Raw genomic sequence first — 16587 nt, forward strand, 5'->3', positions numbered from 1 at the left:
GGCTCAGCGGGGCTTCAGCAGGCTGCATTAAGGCATAGGAACAATAGGAATGTGCCTAAAGCCTCAACTGCCAAAACTGTACCATTAGCTAAATGTTTGCTTTAGAAAACTCTTTCAAACTCTCATAGTTACAAAAACAGGCTTGAAAATGTCAGCAGCAGCACTCACAATTTGTTCCAAACAAGTCTGACCTCAGGAACTGCCACAGTAAACCTGGCCACTGGTGCTGCATTAAGGGGTGGGCTGTCTCTCAAGTGGGGCAGGAGTACCTGGTAGATGCTACAGGTCTGGTTTCTCTGTTGGTGGGACTCAAATACCTCCTCTCGGTACTCCAGCCTCTTAGGCTCTGCTGGTCATGGTAAGGGTTGAAAGTTGTGGTGCCTCACACCATCCTCTCAGCACGCCTGTGGTGGTGGGATAACAGTGCTCCTCATAAGCTGTGCACATACGGGAGCTTGCCTTTCTGTTGCAAGGAGTGAACTGGCTCTCAATGTCAACCCATCCTTAATCATGTTTAAACATCTGAATAGCTCTCCATGGCAATTTTGGATCTCTTAAAGCACCATACAATTTGTGTATTCTTCCTTCCACCGTGTTAAGGTTTCTATTTGTCTTTTCTATAGAGGCCTTGAAGAATGAGATCGCAGAACAAAAAACTCCAGAGTACCAATCCAGTGTTACCTCTCTCAGTTTAGTCCCTGCAGTCTTTCTCATTCCAGATATTCATTCTCTATGTTCTTTCTCTAAGGAAATACTTTTGCTGCAAACATAAACTAATTTCAATCTCTTACCAGGGGCTCATCAGCCTTTCCACTTTTCATGTACCAGTTTCTCAGTAGCCAGTGTGGCTTGGGATTATAGGCCATGAGGTTACAGGCTAAACAATTTAAACTGTGGTGATCATCCATCGCTTTTCCACAGTTCCACTCTGGTCACAAGGACAAATGCATGTTTTTTTCACAAGCTTTCTGAAGAAAAAGAGCACAGAATCACGCAGCACTGAAAACGTGGGAAGTGCTGAGGAAGTCTTAGCAGCATCTGTGGGTGAGTGCAGTATGCCAAAATGAAATCAAGGGGATCTAGTTTTGCAGCAGAGCTCTTTGCCTGCATTCGGCCATGCCAGTTTGCAATCCCTGGGTCTGCTTTTGGCTTAGAGGAGCCTGTCCCTTTGCAGAATCAAGGATTCTTGTTTCAGGTGAGTTGCAGGACAGATGGACATACTACTTCACTAGTAGCAGACAGGCTCCCTGCCTCCTTGCCAGAGCCTTCAGTAAGTTTCATAGAATTGAGCCTAGGAGAGTAAATAGCAGCTCCAAGGGCTGTGGAGTGCAGAGCTCGCTTCCTTGGCCCTTGTTTGAAAATACTTGGCTTATCCATGTACTTCTGCAACTCTGTCTTGTTCATTCTCCTTAAATATATAGCCAAGCCAGAAAACAGAGTATTTTGAATCATAAAAGATTTCAAATTTAAAAAAAATTCTTAATACCCATGAATTCTATGCTCAAAACAGAAATCTGTGTCACGCATACCATAGAAGTGTCATAACTATTGTGTCTGTCTCTATGGAAGCCTTGGGGAGGATAATCACTGACTTTCCGGCTTCTCCTTCAGACTTTTCTTACAATACATTCATTCACAATTTTATTAATATACTGCATGTAAAGTATGAATTGCACTGTTCCATTGATTGATCCCTAGTTAGAAAGGTAAGTAGTGTAAAGAAGTTCAAATGGCAACTTCTGGGATTTACTGCTGATAAAGACAACACCCCTAGAGCCAGGTCAAAGTTTGTAGTTAAAGGATCATGTAACCATTAGTGAAGTCCTAGCTGTTTATCTCTTTTTATTACTGGCTGTTATTTTTTCCCTATAAAGCATCATAATAAAGTTGCTAAACTGTTACAAGGAGGTGTGTTTTGAATAAATAATAATCAAACATTAATTGTATTAGAAGATCCAAGGTTATTTCTAACAGAGAAGATATTTCCAGGATATGAGCAGATAATGAAACGGAGCACTCTGTAAAATGCTATTAGTACCATTGAAAAGGTGGAGAAACCAAGGCACACTGGTGTTAAATGATTGTCATGGTTTGAGCCTGGTCGGCAGCCAACCACCACGCAGCCACTCTCTCTCCCTTCCCTTCCGGCAATAAGAAGGGACAGAGAGCCAGGCTTGGGGGCTGAGATAGGACTGGGATGGGAAAAAAAATCCCCCTTTATGGTCACAAGCAAGAGGCAGACTCGTTAGGGGAAGAAAAAAAGAACATACATTTATTACAGACACTAACAACACATAACAAAGTAGGACAGTGAGAAACATTGCCACATCTTGAGAACACCTTCCCCCCATCCCTCCCTTCTTCCCGGGCTCGGCTCTGCTCCCAATATCTCTACCTCCTCCCCCAGTGGCGCAGGGGCAGGGAATGGGGGGTGCAGTCAGCGCTGCCACTTTCTCCATCTTCAGTGGGGGGAGCTTCTGGAACTTCTTCCCCCTGCTCCATCGTGGTCCCCTTCTCACAGGAGAGAGTCCTCCACAAACTTTCTCCAACATGAGTTCCTCCCACGGGCCGCAGCATTCCCCATACTGCTCTGTCATGTGTCACTAACTTTCTCCGACTGGATTCCCTCCCATGGCTGCAGCCCTTCCTGAGCTGCTCCGGCGTGGAACACCCCTGCATGCTGCAATCCTCCCAGCGCTGAATTACAGCAGCGGGGCTACCTTTTCCCTCAAGACCCTGGCCTTCTTTGGGCACAGAACCTTGATTATTCCAGGTGGAAGCCACAGGCCATAAATCAATGTCTGCTCCACCATAGATCTTCATGGGTGGCAGGGGGGGCTGCCCTGCCGTCTCCCCACAGGGTACAGGGGAGTCTCTGCTCCGGCACACCTCCCCCCTCCTTTCTTCCTCCGTTTCTCCACTGACCTTGGTGTTCACGCAGCTGCAGCAACTCCTCCTCACAAGTCCGACTGCACGTCACCACGTCCCTTCTTAAATACGTTATCGCAGAGGCGCAGCTGATTAGCTCAGTTTTCCAAACAGAAGTGGAGCTGACTTGGAGCTGGGGGAGCTTCGAGAAGCTTCTCACAGGGGGCCGCCCCTATAGCCCCCACCCCTGCCACCAAAAAAACTGCACCACTCACTCAACCCAGGACAATGATGTTTATGTTGGAGCAGAGGGTAGAGTTAAGGCCGTGTGTTTTCAGTGTCCTCATTAGGAAGAATCTGCTGCCTTCACTCTCTGAATTCATTGTCTGAGTTTCCACTAAATCTAAGATGCCTCAGATTTCTTTATTTAAAGTAAAGAATTAAAAGATTTAAAGCTTGTGTCTGCACATATCCAAAAGACTAGGAAAATACAGTACTACTGAGCTGGGCTGGAGTTTAACTTCTTGTCATATAGTTCAAGCTCGGATTTTTTGCCTTGGGTCTGGTTCTCCATTAGGAAGAAGTTTAAAATGAAAGGGGGAGAAAATTCTGCCTTTGGGGGTATGGTTATAGTATAGAGGAAGCCACAAAATACCTTCTTGGTAAACATTTTTCAGTATAAAAATGTAAATTTGGTTTATATGTTTGGTTTTGTACTTATTTTTATCATGTGATACATACAGCTTCACCCACCACAGTGATATGTCGCATGCTTTATCTTCATGGAGATTCTTTTTCACAAAATATGTACTGGTGGCTAAACCTCACAGTGGAATTAAAATATTAAAATTAAATAGCATGCCCCAACCAAACCAAAGGTTATGTTCTGTTAGAACCAGGATTTTTTAATGTCACGTTTTGAAGACTTTTTTCCAAACCCATGGCACTGAATGGAAGCATGGTGGTGCTTATGGAGTGACAGTACTTCGGAGGAAGTCATCTGAGACGGGATGCAGAGTACTTAAGGGAGTTGTTCTTTACTAGTCTGTTGCCTTATTGTATTGTCATTTAGCTTCTCAGATCATCTTTCCCCATTTATAAACCAGAGAGAACACTAGTGAATAGTCTTAAGAGAAAATTCTGGCATCTTCATAAAAACCTAACATATATTTCCGTGTGTGTTAGAGAAAACTGAATATATGGTGACTACATAGTGTGGTGTTAACAATACATTGGGCATAGACAGGGTTATTTTCAGACTCTGCATGAGTTACATATATTTTGATGGGTTAAGTAGATGGTGTTGGGAAAATTATTGTGATTTTAGTAAAGTAAGTCTTGAGTTTATTCTCACCATGTTAAAAATAAATATACCTAAGTATCATGGCATTTCAGTCTGAAAATACCTGAAATGGGTTAGTGCATGAACTCTGCCTGACCTAAGTATTTGAAAATCACCACTTTAATTACTGATGTATCTAGTCATATTAGTCTGATTGGATATTTTTTGCATGTCACAAAAATACAACAGTTTGGGAATTAACATTTTCTGTTCAGGTGTTCCTGGGCTGAACCATCATCACTCTTATCACTCAGAAGAGCAGTGCATGGATGGGAAGGTCTGCTCAGTTCAGCAAGGGGCATACTTGGCATCTGTGCTAAACTTTTTTTTTTTTTCCTTAGCAGGAAATAAGTGCTAAAATTATATTGTAAAGGGAGAAAAGGAGGGGAAGTTGAAGGACATCTTTACTGGTGATTAGGCTGGTTAGATTACAACAGATTTCAACTTTGCATAAGCTAGGCAACACCTGTAGAAAGTGCTTTTACCTGTAATCCTGTTGCAGGTCAATCTTGCAGAAAAACTTTACCAAACCTGTCCTACCACCCCACTCATAAATTTTCATACAACAAAATAATTTCCTCCCTTTCCATCAAGTCATTATTTCTCTCCTTCCCTCTAAAAGCAGTTTATTGCGAACATGTCTTGGCAGAAAACCAGAAGTTTTATGAAACTGCCCAGAAAGAGAGTTTTATAGGTGCTACTCAGCAAGTTAATTTTTTCTTTAGATTTGGTAGCTTTCTCAGTTGCTTTTATAGCCTAGGAATGTCTTTACTGGGCAAGTGAAAGTAGTGAGAATTAAATCAATGAACGAAGGGACCCAATCCTTTGTGATTTCCTGTTAGAATATATCCAAAAAGCCTTTAAATATCTACATATGTGATTTTATATAATATTTTACTTAAGATGTGATGCTTCAGCTCTTTCTCTGAGCTAGTTATTCAGGCGATTAAATGAGTAAGAGTTATGGATGAGAAAGCGCTTACGCAAGCAAATAACCTTACTCACAGAACCCCTTTAAGAGGACTGAATGTGTGTGTTAAGTTAGTAAAATAGAGGAAGAAACAGCAGTAATGATAAATACAAAACCAGATCACATGCTCTTGGCTTGAGATTTGAAAGGAAAAAAGAGAAGCTTCAAAGAAGAATAAGTGATAGAATGAAGAGTTTAATTATTAGTCATTGCTCTATTTCTAAGAAGAAAAAACCCATGTTCTTATTACTTCAGCCAAGAGCTGGTTTATTTCCTTCACTTCATGAAAATATGGTTCACATATTTTGGGTCTCTGCCACCAAACCACAGGCTGTTCTATGGCTTGCACTAGATTTTGGATGACTGACAAAACTCACTGAAAAACAAGTGCTATTTGTTTTCCTGTGCCTAGTATTTAACGGGAAATCAGAAGGCTAAATTTCCAATCACTGGTTAAACAGACCCAGATGTGAACAGAGTGCTCTGCTAGGAAGAGAGTGAGGAAGGATAGGAAATGCATGACTAGTGATAAATTTGGTATAAATAGTCACCTTTCACTATTCAGAGTAAAAGCAGTAGATTTTCAGTGTTGTGGAACAGTGTGAAGAGGAGTTTAAAAGGATGTTTACATTTCTATAGAATCCTGGGTTTGGTTGGGTTTTTTTTTTTTTTTTTTTTTTTTGTAAATCATTGCTCTACTCAGGATCTGGAAATAATCCTGTAGTTGCCCTTTTCCAGTTGGCAGAGTTCATCTTCCCCTTTCCCCTCCCCACACCATTTCCTTGCCTTTCGAAAGAATGTGAAAATAACGTTGTGTCTAATTAAAAGCAGTGTTTAGTAAACAGTAATTTTCATTATCCTATTCACAATAGTAAATTTTCCTGGAGACTTTGTCTTGTGGCCTGATTCAACCCCCTGCAAAATCCTGCTTTTCTGAAGTCTATATAACTGGTTTACTCCCAGAAATATCAGAGAAACCTCAGGCTACGTATGGTGGTTGTTCTTACATTCTTGGCAGTAGAGTGGAAGGATTTTGTCAGAAGTAGGGATGGTAGAAAATGACAGGGTGGTAAACACATTTTTGAAAGCTATGCATTGTCTGCATTCAGTAAAAGGAGTTTAAGAGTACAATAAAGCTTGTATGGCATCTTTAAATATCTAGGGTTGGGTATTTTTCATTCAAAGCTTGTTTCGAGAAGGCATTACAGAAGAGAAGTGATATTTCTGGGTTAGGAAGCAAGATATAGTACATGAAACAAATATGCAGTGTATGGTTAAAAAAGTCTGTATGTGGTAGTGTGATGTCCCAATATAGGGAAATTTTACACATAGGTGTCCTCTGTTTTCCCTGTAAGCACTTTGGTTTGAGCAGAAATATTTCAAAAATACCAACTTGCCAGTAAATTTCAGAGGAAGCAAGGCAGGTCTGTGTGCCTTAGTTTGTCCTTTCATGGAACTTTCAAGTAAGTCCTGTACCTTTTTGGAGCCTGGTTTGCTAAAAGTATCCAGTAGTTCATACTAGATCTTCTCCTGTCCCAGGAGAGTTAAGCCATCTTTCAAAACTCAGGCTTTATTTCTTGGTGTTTCTTTCAGCTTCTACAGTGGGCTGTCTTCGTGGGTCACCACTCCAACCAAAAGTTTGTGTTAGGAGTGTGGACGGGCCAGATCTGGATCCTGCTGCTGCTTGGATCTCATGCTAGTCTTTCTCGTTGCTGCCACTGACTGATCCTGAGTGCTCCTCCTTCTCACAGACCTGGGAGCCTAGACTCATCACTTTCACAGCAAAGGAAGCTGATAGTTAGGAAGACGTGGGCTTTAAGTTGAACCAGGCTGCAAGAATAAGGAAAGAAACAACATTCTGGTACTCAGTGGTTGATGTGTGTTCCCAGACCCATCTCACAGGAGGCTGCCGGGCCTGAAACATGCATCTGTGATGGTCTCTTCTCTTCTGTATGGTCATGGCTCTTTGCTTGCTTCGGTAAACAGGGGTTTAGCTAGTGGAAGTTTACAGAAGGAGGCAGTGGATTTTGGCAGACTACTGGTGTTAGTGACGTGGAGATAATAAATCACATCAGGTTGCGTTACTGAGTCATCGATTCCAGTGGAAACTATAGCTGCAGTTGCATAGATATGCTTCAATTCTCCCCTTCTTTTCTGCCACTAAATTGAATCTAACTTGAAACAGAATCCCTGGAAAAGCTTCTGCTACCCTATTTTGTTCAGATCAAATGAGTGCTATATTGAGTCTATTAAGATGTTAGATTAATGTGAGATTAGTGGACAATTACCTGTGTGTGATTAATAAACCCCTGCTGAGCCCTAAACTTTGGGAATAGATTTCCCCTTTACATGGATTTTTCGTTTGTTTGTTTCCTTTTTATCATTCTAGTAACTGTTACATGGGGGGCTTAAAAGTTGCACTTGTTCTGACACATTTTCAGCTTTGATGGAAAATACCAGGTTCTTCTTTCTAGATACATAAAGATGTACAAGAGTCTGATCCCACGGGGTTCTGCTTTTATCCTGAGAAAGTGTTGAGCAGCCTTAATTCCTACCAAGATCTTTGGTAGGTGGTGAACTGAGCATCTCCTAGGAAGCAGAGTTAAAATCTGAAATGTAATTAAGATAATGCTGCTTCTTTTATGTGTTTGCTTTCCAAAATGTGGAAACTGGAAGTGGAATTTTGTGATGAATGTAAGTGGTCTTGAGAATACTAAACTGAAAATGAAAAATTCTACTACTGCCTGATAGCATTGTACCTCTGTGGCTGGTAAGGACTATGCAAAACTGACAGGTGATTCACAAATGTTGCACATCATTTCAAAAGCAGGGTGTTTCTTAGTCACTTACCAAAGAGAATTGTTCTCTTGGTGATTACTGTCTGTTGTATGTGTATTTATAAACAACAAATGATATATTTTTGAATTTCCAAATACCTGGTATTGCTCCATCCATGGCTTTATTTTTCCTCACTAAGGGGATCAAAACACGTGAAAGTACATTATCATAAAAAAACAGCTGGGTCTGAACCCCATGTGGACTGCTCTGAAAGTTGGTTCAAATTTTTGAATTTTATTCTGGGCTGATTTGCCTTTCTTCTACACATTCCACCACAGGTCTGATACTGTATAGCTCATATGAAAATATGAAGGAGGCTGCTTTTCATCTGCTAGCATGTTTGCCTCAGTCTTGGCTTTATGTCTGGCTTTGTTGGTTACTTGTGCTGACGGGGCCTTGGTGCGTAGTGGTGTAGCTGTTGCTGTGCAGGGAGGGATTGGTTCATGCTGTGTAGCTGTGGACACTTAACTTTGTATTCCAAGTCATCTCCCAAAGGTGCCTACCTCCCTCCCAAGGCTAAATTATGAACTTGCTTTCTACTTGGGAGTTCTGAATTATAACTACGTTAAATACTTAAAATGTCATAAAGCAAACAATGTCAATATCCCCCTTGGATCAGGTTCAAAGGAAAAAAAAAAAAAAAAAGCAATAAACACTTAAAAGGAGAGAAGGAAATAGGTAAAATAAGAAACAGAAAATGCTGTTTTGAGTGTGTGCAGTGTTCATGGTCACCAGTGTATATATTTGAGACGGCTCAGGGTTGGTTCTGAGAGTTGTTCCTTCTGGAGAATAGTAACTTACACCATTTGGCACTTCTGCCAGGTAACTGGTGTCCTGAACTACCATGGCAGCCTTGCAAGGGCAGTTTTTGTAAGACTGGAGAGTTTTCTTAAGGCACATATAAAGGCTTTTTTTTTTTTTTTTTTTTTCTCCAGAATGATGGATATATGGTTCCTTGCCTCTGTACAATGCAAAGAAAATTACCGTCCCTATTTTCCCCAATGGTCAGCAGGGTAGTAGTGTGTGTAAGCCAAATATGTCCCTAAACATGTTTTATTCTTCAATAGGATACTCAGGTTTTGGTAGCAAATTTTCAAAAATGCTGTACTTGATCCTCGTTTCCTCTGACTGCAGAAGAGCCCTTTGAACTGCAGTCCTTGCTGTGGTTAGTGGCCATGACCAGTATCTTTTAGTCTTGCAAACTGATTTTCCACATCAGGCTTGGAAGATTCCTCATTTAGCCTCAGAAATGTAACAGGGCATGTAAGTGAACTTCAGCAGAGGATGTTTCTGGTGCAGTCACTTTTAAAGTCCTCACAACAACAGGAAGAAATAGAGCTGGGGCACTTTTTCCACTCTGCAACCTCTGAAAGTAACCAATGAAGGAGATGAAGTGAGGAGATAAAAGTGTATGTGGCAGCAGTTTCTTAATCACCCAGTCGGCTGTGTAATGAGTGCTCAGATAAAAATTGTTGATATATTCCCAAATATTTAAAACATTTTCTGATTTTAATGCTCTGGTTTATCCTAAGTATATTAGAGAGCTGCTTTCGGTTTGTTCTGAAGAGTAAGTAGTTAATGTTCAAGGCAGGTGTTGAAACAGCGATGGTTGCCTTTTTTGGAAGAGTCTGTTGAATTCTTTCCAGAAAAAATAACGTGCTTGGCTCACTTAACCTTGCTTTAGGTCTGTGTAGTAAAATCCCCAACATTGGCAGGCATAGCAGAACTCTGCACTCCTTTCTAAAACCTGGTAGTGGAACTAGCATTTCAAATAGACTTTAGTATGTGATTAAAATAATAAATTATGGTAAGATTCTTGTTTATTTAAAGATGTTTACTGTATGATTGTTTAGTGAGGATGCTTGTGCCAGGCTTTCTAGTTGCTCTGCTTTCTGTCTGGTGGTTCCTCCCTATTAGGACTCAGTAACTTTGGGGTTCATTAATAGGATCTGTCTCTCAGGAAGACATTTGTCATGCCATAGGATGATGCAGAAGGTTTTCAAGTTTTAATTGGTAATAAATGGAAAACCATGCATATTGTGCAGAGTAAAGCTGTTGTGTTAGGAGATGTTTAAATGTCTCAAATCTCAAATTAAAAATACAGTGAAAATGCATTATTGCAAGCTAATGAATTTCTTTGATATTTAGAAGGAATATTTTCTCTCATGCTTTCCTCAAATGTCTTAAAAGGCTACACTGATACTTCTTTACTCTGATACTGACCATAAAAAATACCAGGAACATTGTGAAATAGTGTAAATGAAAAGCAACTACTGTACTTATTGGATAAACTGTAGTATTTTTGAGGTAGTTGAGATTTGTTCCTGAGAGTGGAATGCCAGGATCTATTCAATATCCCTGTAAAATAATGACTTGTCAAGTCCTTAAATCCTGTAATTTTTATGCACAGGAGATTTTTCTAGTTAGGCCAGATCTCTACAAAGATGTCCCACATGCTTCAGATACGAAAGACAGCATTGAGAAGAGGTGTGCTGTATGCGATCCCTGCATGACCTGGCTTGTGCCTGTGTCACTGTCATCCTACAAGACTGTGTACACTATAAAATTTAATGAGTTAAGAGCACTGTAGAGGTGCCCCATAAAATCAGTCCATGGTGTGGCTGCTTCTAAGTGGTGAAAGTACAAAGAGAATGCTATTTGCTAAATACATTTTACAGATAACTGTGTTGCTCTCTTTTTCCTAGTATTGTATATCTGGGAGCAGTGGATTTACTCTAATGGCAGAGTTTATTCTCTTATTTAAGAAGTATGAGAATATTGAGAGAATATGGTGTATTCACTTCACTGAATAATAACTTCTTTCATTTAAAGGAAATGTTTTATGGTGTAGTCATATGAAAAACAACAGAATGAAGATCATTCAGAATTGAAACAGATGTTAGTTTAAACTTTGAAAACTATTCTGGCAAAAGGATTCCTAAGCTGTTTTTTGTGACAGGTCTGATCAAATTGAACTCTGAATTACATGGGCCTTCTCTTAGAGGAGAATATGTGATATGTGCATAATAAATGCTAACGTAATAGCTAGAAGCACAGGGAAGAACTCTGAAATTCTTTCCATGTGCCAAAAGATGTAATTTATGTGTCTACTTTGACAAATACTTGCAGGTGCTAAACAAACTGAGATATAACATCCTGAAATAGTGCTGGGAACAATAACTCCAGGGAAGGTATTAATTGGTTGCCATTAGTTAATTTATGTAATTGGAACCTGACTTGAGATAATCTCTGTTAAATAATTGCTATTGATGTATTTTGTTGTTTTAAAGGTTAGAGAGATACTCATGACCATTATCCTACTATAACATGCAAGTAATACTCTGGACAGGTTAGAAATTGTTATGATGTATTTACACTCTTCCAATCATCATCATTAGTAGTTTTAGATTTTCAGTTGGAGGCAAAAAAATATACTTTTGTTCCAAAGAAATCTGAGTTGGTAGAAAGACAGCGAAAGGGAAGGGAGAGGAGAGCAGCTGAGTGACTCAGACTTATTCCCAGGCTGCTCTGAGAATAGCACAAGAAAATGGTACTTCTTTCATGGAGCCTTGTCTACTGCAGCAGTCTGGAAGTAGGGGCTGTGTGTTATACCTGGGCAAGCATTGTTTGCACACTATTACAGGGAATATGTCCAAAGAAATCTTCACCTATACATTCAAACCTGAAAGCTTATTCCTCTCTCTGTGCTTTCTCACTCAAGTGCATGTTGTTCTTCACTTGATGTTTCAGATCTTAGTGAAAGCATTCATGGAAGCACCAGCCCAGGTAGGGCATGCAGGCCCCAGTCCTCAAGAACCTTGAAGGAAGAGACAGTGAGGTGTATGTTTTCCTCTTGTCCTCCAGCCCTCCCCTCGCCTCCACAGTTCAGCTCCGCTTGCAGCACTGTCGTGCCACTTCTGCAGCAGTACGACTTGGCGAGGGGCTCAGAGCCCTCCGTTAGTCAGCTGCCATGTGCACCCCAGGCAGGCTGATGGGTGCTTGATTTTTTAAAAACATCCCTGAAAAAGGAATCATGCAGATGTTAAAATATGTGAAATTTAGGCATTGTTGGAAATAAGCCATAATCACGTTCAGTGAATGCATTTGGGTGTGACAGATTACATTGCTTGAACATGCTATCTGTCCATGCGGATAAATGTACCAAACTGAAAATATGTTTTTATTCCCATCAGGTGTCTTTAGGTTCTGTTGTTCAGTTTGAGAAGGGAAATTTCTCCTTGTCAGCAGAAACAGAAGAAAAGCTTTTTCCTGAGAAAAACGAACATCTGCTACAATGGGCCCAGAAGGAATATGGAGCAGTAACATCCTTCACGGAACTCAAAATATCAAGAAACATCTATATTAAAGTAGGAGAAGGTAAAACAAAACAAAACCAACAGAATTGATAGACACGTCTAGATGTTGAGAATAAGTCTTGCTGTAGTATACATTTTTTTTATTTTAATCTTTAAACATGCCTCTCCTTTTCCAAGAGGTGTGATATGAAAGGGCAAGGCAGAGAAATCAGATTAAGTCTAAAGACCAGACCTTGGATTTGGGCAACTTTTAATGGATTCTGGTGCCATAATTTTATGCTCATAAATGTGGATACAATTGGCCAGAATCTTACAGGAGTCAAAGCTTCACCTTTTAAAAGGAATAAACTACTCATGGTGATTGTTTGGGTGTCTTCATCTAAAGGACTGAAGTAGAGAACCTGATCTAGGGGATAAGTTCTAGAAAGGCATGACATTTTTTTTCAGTATTTGTTTATATAAGGATCCAGACTACTTTGGGCAAAGAATTATCGATTTTCTCACCAAGATAAGTTGCCTCAGTCTGATGTCCTTGTGTATTTTCATCCCAAGGAGAAAGATTTCCTGTCCCTGGGAACCTCATGCCAAATTCATCAGGTGGCCTAGGGCAGGTGGGAGAGGACTCCAGCTCCTCAGGGATTTCACATGTCCATATTAGGTTAGGGTTTGGGCTATAGCTGAGCAGTGTTGGAACAACTAACGATATGAACCTCTGCAGCACCTTCTGGCTCATGCTTTCCCTCATCGGGCTGCCGGTCACATAGCACATCTTCTGCAGGGGAGTTCCACCTGAGCTGGTCATAAACCGTGGATAACACAAGAGCCACAGCTCTTCCCTACATTCTTGGAGCAAGGCAGTTGGTTCAGGAGGGTTTATACCCTACTTATCTCTATTCAAGTAAATTTTCTGAAAAATATATAGTTAGTAAAAGGAATTTTGCAGGGAGAGCAAACTTTCCTCTATTGTGCAGGATGACTGAGGGTGAAATTTTCTTTTTCACAGGTATGGGATGTTTTAAGATGTTAGTGTTCTTTACCTAATGACCTGCAATTCACTGGGTTTTTTGTTCCCTGAAGATGTCACCCCAGTTCAGGCTAAAGCAGACATCCAGGTTTAGGCTAAACCAAAAGCAGCAAGTTAAAAGGCTGGTAAAACTGAACTGAAACTGATTTGTGTTGCAGCTACTGGTCCAGATATTTTGAAACTAATTGTTGTCTTTCAGGAAGTTCAGTGATGGGAAAAGTAGAAATCCAATAAGACATTTTATCATCATCCAGCAAGTACTGGTGGGCTCAGCATTTACTAGCACAAGCAACGTAATTTAGTAGTACTTCAGCAATACTTTTGGAGAATCTCCTAAATAGCTGAACTAGTTGGCTCCAAAAATAAAACCCCAAAACCTTCTGTGGAGAAAACACTTTTCTAACCACCTGTATCTGATCATTTGATTTCCTGAAGCATGAGGCTTGCCCCCCAAATCGGAACATGCCTGTGTTGGTTTCATCCAAATCTTGCCAAATTTGTACAGGATTCCCCTGCATGATTTTTGTTCTACTTGGCACCAGTCTTGGATTTTAATGCCAGAAAATCATTCAGAAATATATTTATTAGCTTATTAAAGTGCTCTTGGAACGTATACATGGGAGTAGTGGTCTCTGCGTTGCAGAGATGAACATTTAATTTAATATGTCAAAAACCAGAATTTTGTTTGTTGATTTGCATGTCTCCAGTCAAACTAGGCAGCTAAATAGGAGATCTTTGCATCATCTTTAGAATGTGTTGAAACACAATTTTATTAGGAGTAAGTACACAAAATGGAACTTGGCAGGCAACCAAAATAGACAGTTTCTGAGAAGGCTCCTCCAAACTAGCTCTGCTGTAACCATATTTGATTTTGATTTAAATTCTTGGCAGAAGAATGAATATGCATGCATGTGTGGGGGTTATGCATGTGTTCAGGGGTGGGGAGAGAGTCAGTTCTTGAACTGCAGCAGTTGTGCAAGGAGTTCTATGGAAACCATGTGGGATGTGGACCGGGTCTGCTTCTCTGCAGAGTGAATGATGGAATTGCTGTATTCCACAAACTACAGCATATGCTTATGGACATTGCAGGCTTTTCAAACAAAACTCACACTCCTCAAGTGCTTTAGTCAGGTACCCTCAGCTGCCAGTCTCTGAATCACAGCTAGTATTACTCATAATCTATAGGTGGTCATATGATGTAGTTCCTTGCTATGTGACTGATACAGAATAAATGGCAGTATTCATGTAATTGTCTACATTTCAGCTTCACTCAAGTTAGAAAAACCTGACACTGGAAGATGTAACATTTTAGAAGTAGAGGCTGTAGCTGAGTACAGAAAACAGAAAATGCAGGCCAGAGGACAAAAAGATCTCAAGAAGGGTGATCTTTCATAGAATAAAACTGCTTCTGACATCATGGGCATCTGAAATAGCTTTTGAAGCTGCAAATGAAAGAAAGCTGAGTGAGATAGCAAGCTGGGTCAGGGCCAAGTGCATCTCAATCACATTGATTTGAAAGAGTGGCCGATCAAATACTTCAGGGATGGTGAGCACAGCGAGAACTTAAAGGGACCAGAATGAGGGTTTGGAGGAAGGGGGCACAAAAAGTGGAGTTCTTGTTCTTGCTTTGATTTGTGTAGTGAAGGACATGGCAATGTGATTGCTGTGATAATCGCTGACAGGTTCTAGAAAGCAGGACTGCTCATGGTGAAAGTGATCTTAGTACATGTTTTTCAGCAGAAGTCAGTTTAATTTCTCATGCTTCAATAAGATACAACTGTGCAAGTGGGGAAGACTTATCAGCTAGCTAAACGTTACCTAATGCATCCAGTACCGCCAGTGAAAATCCAGGGCAGATGTTCTAGCCTGGAGGGAGCCTAATTTCAACACATTTCTTAGCTAAATAAGAAAAAAAAAAAAAGTCAGCTATAATAATAACTAGACTCTGAAATGTACAGTCTGTTTACAGATGGTAACACTGTGCTCCTGTCCTGGCAAAAGTTGAAGCTTCAGTCCTGACTCTGATTTTGTAGCTGTGCACACTAATGCATGTATCCTGCACACTGTAGTTGCTTGGTTTAATACCTGTAGGTGATGGCATCGTGTCAGGCTTTAGCTGTGTGTCCTGCTGAGGGTGAGTACTGCCGAGAGTTTCCCCGCTCCCTCCAGAGACCACTGTAGCCGCTTCCCTGCTCCCATTTATACCCTGCTGTTAAATGTCAGTCAAGGTTCTGATCTCTGTCATGCTAAGGGCTAGTAAACTGCAAAATACACACAAAAAAGCCCTGCTATCAGAGTGGCTGAGGAAAATCCCAAATGCCTTGCTTATCCCTAGCTCGGACTTTAAAAGTCAAGCTCTGCTTGGGTGGGATTTTTATCACTGAATCAAGCTGCTGCTGCCCAGGTTGCCTGTCTCAGAGAGTGACACCTGATTAACAGTGCTCATTTTCACAAAAACCTCCTCATGATTTTAAGGAAACTCCACTGTTTTCCAATTTAGCCAAGAACTTGCAGATGACACCTAATTTGTGCAGAATAGAGCAGACTGTGTCTGTCCTCGTCTGTAGAATGGAGGTGCTGCCCACAGAAACTACGGATCCCAGTGTGCAACCCGCTGCCTGCACGCAAGCAGCCCGGCACGTGCCGAAGGGGAAGGCGGGTGCCGGCCGCGGCGCGTGGCTCCAGCGCCTGCCTTCTGGCGAGCAGGGCCCCGCGGCACCCGCGCGTGGGGGCTCGTGGCCCTGCGCTGAGCGCGTTGCAGGCAAACCTCGTCTCTGACTCCATCCTGGGAGTCGGGGGAGATCAGAGAGGCACAGGGTCCGAGAATTGACTGCTCGCTGGCTGGTTTAGTAAGGTTTTTAATTGATTGCAGACACCTGCAGTCCCTTTCCAAAGTAACTAGACAGCCCTGAAACTTAAAGAGAAAAGAAGTGTAGTGAGCAAAGATGAAATGGATCCCTTTTTCTTTTCTGTTCCAGCCCAAATCTTGGTAACTGGTATGGACAAGAGTAAATACATTTTGGTAGAGGGGGGAAGTGAAAGTGTATGTCAAGTAGCCAGTGACAGAGTTAAAATTTGCTGCAGAGGAAAAGCGTGCTATCGAGCGGAGGCCCAGGCTGGGGAGCCTCTGTGCTGGTGGCAGCAAAAGCAGCTGTTCTTGAGAGCTCCAGAAACATTTAATGACAGTGCCAGGAGCAGGAACCAAGTTCTTTGCAATGGCAAACAATAG

At 41.2% G+C, this 16587-nt stretch overlaps 1 protein-coding gene across 4 annotated transcripts in view; it reads left to right on the forward strand.

Moving 5' to 3' along the window:
- TGFBR3 (transforming growth factor beta receptor 3) overlaps positions 1-16587 on the forward strand; it is a 124712-nt gene that overhangs the window by 73869 nt on the left and 34256 nt on the right. For all 4 annotated transcript variants that reach the window (XM_042805405.1, XM_042805415.1, XM_042805424.1 and 1 more), the window contains one exon: positions 12212-12395. In XM_042805405.1, the coding sequence (XP_042661339.1) occupies positions 12212-12395 (184 nt within the window). The remainder of the gene's footprint in view (positions 1-12211; positions 12396-16587) is intronic.

This window comes from Tyto alba, unplaced genomic scaffold (assembly GCF_018691265.1).
Source record: "Tyto alba isolate M040663 unplaced genomic scaffold, T.alba_DEE_v4.0 Super-Scaffold_1000006, whole genome shotgun sequence".
NCBI classification, from domain to species: Eukaryota; Metazoa; Chordata; class Aves; order Strigiformes; family Tytonidae; genus Tyto; species Tyto alba.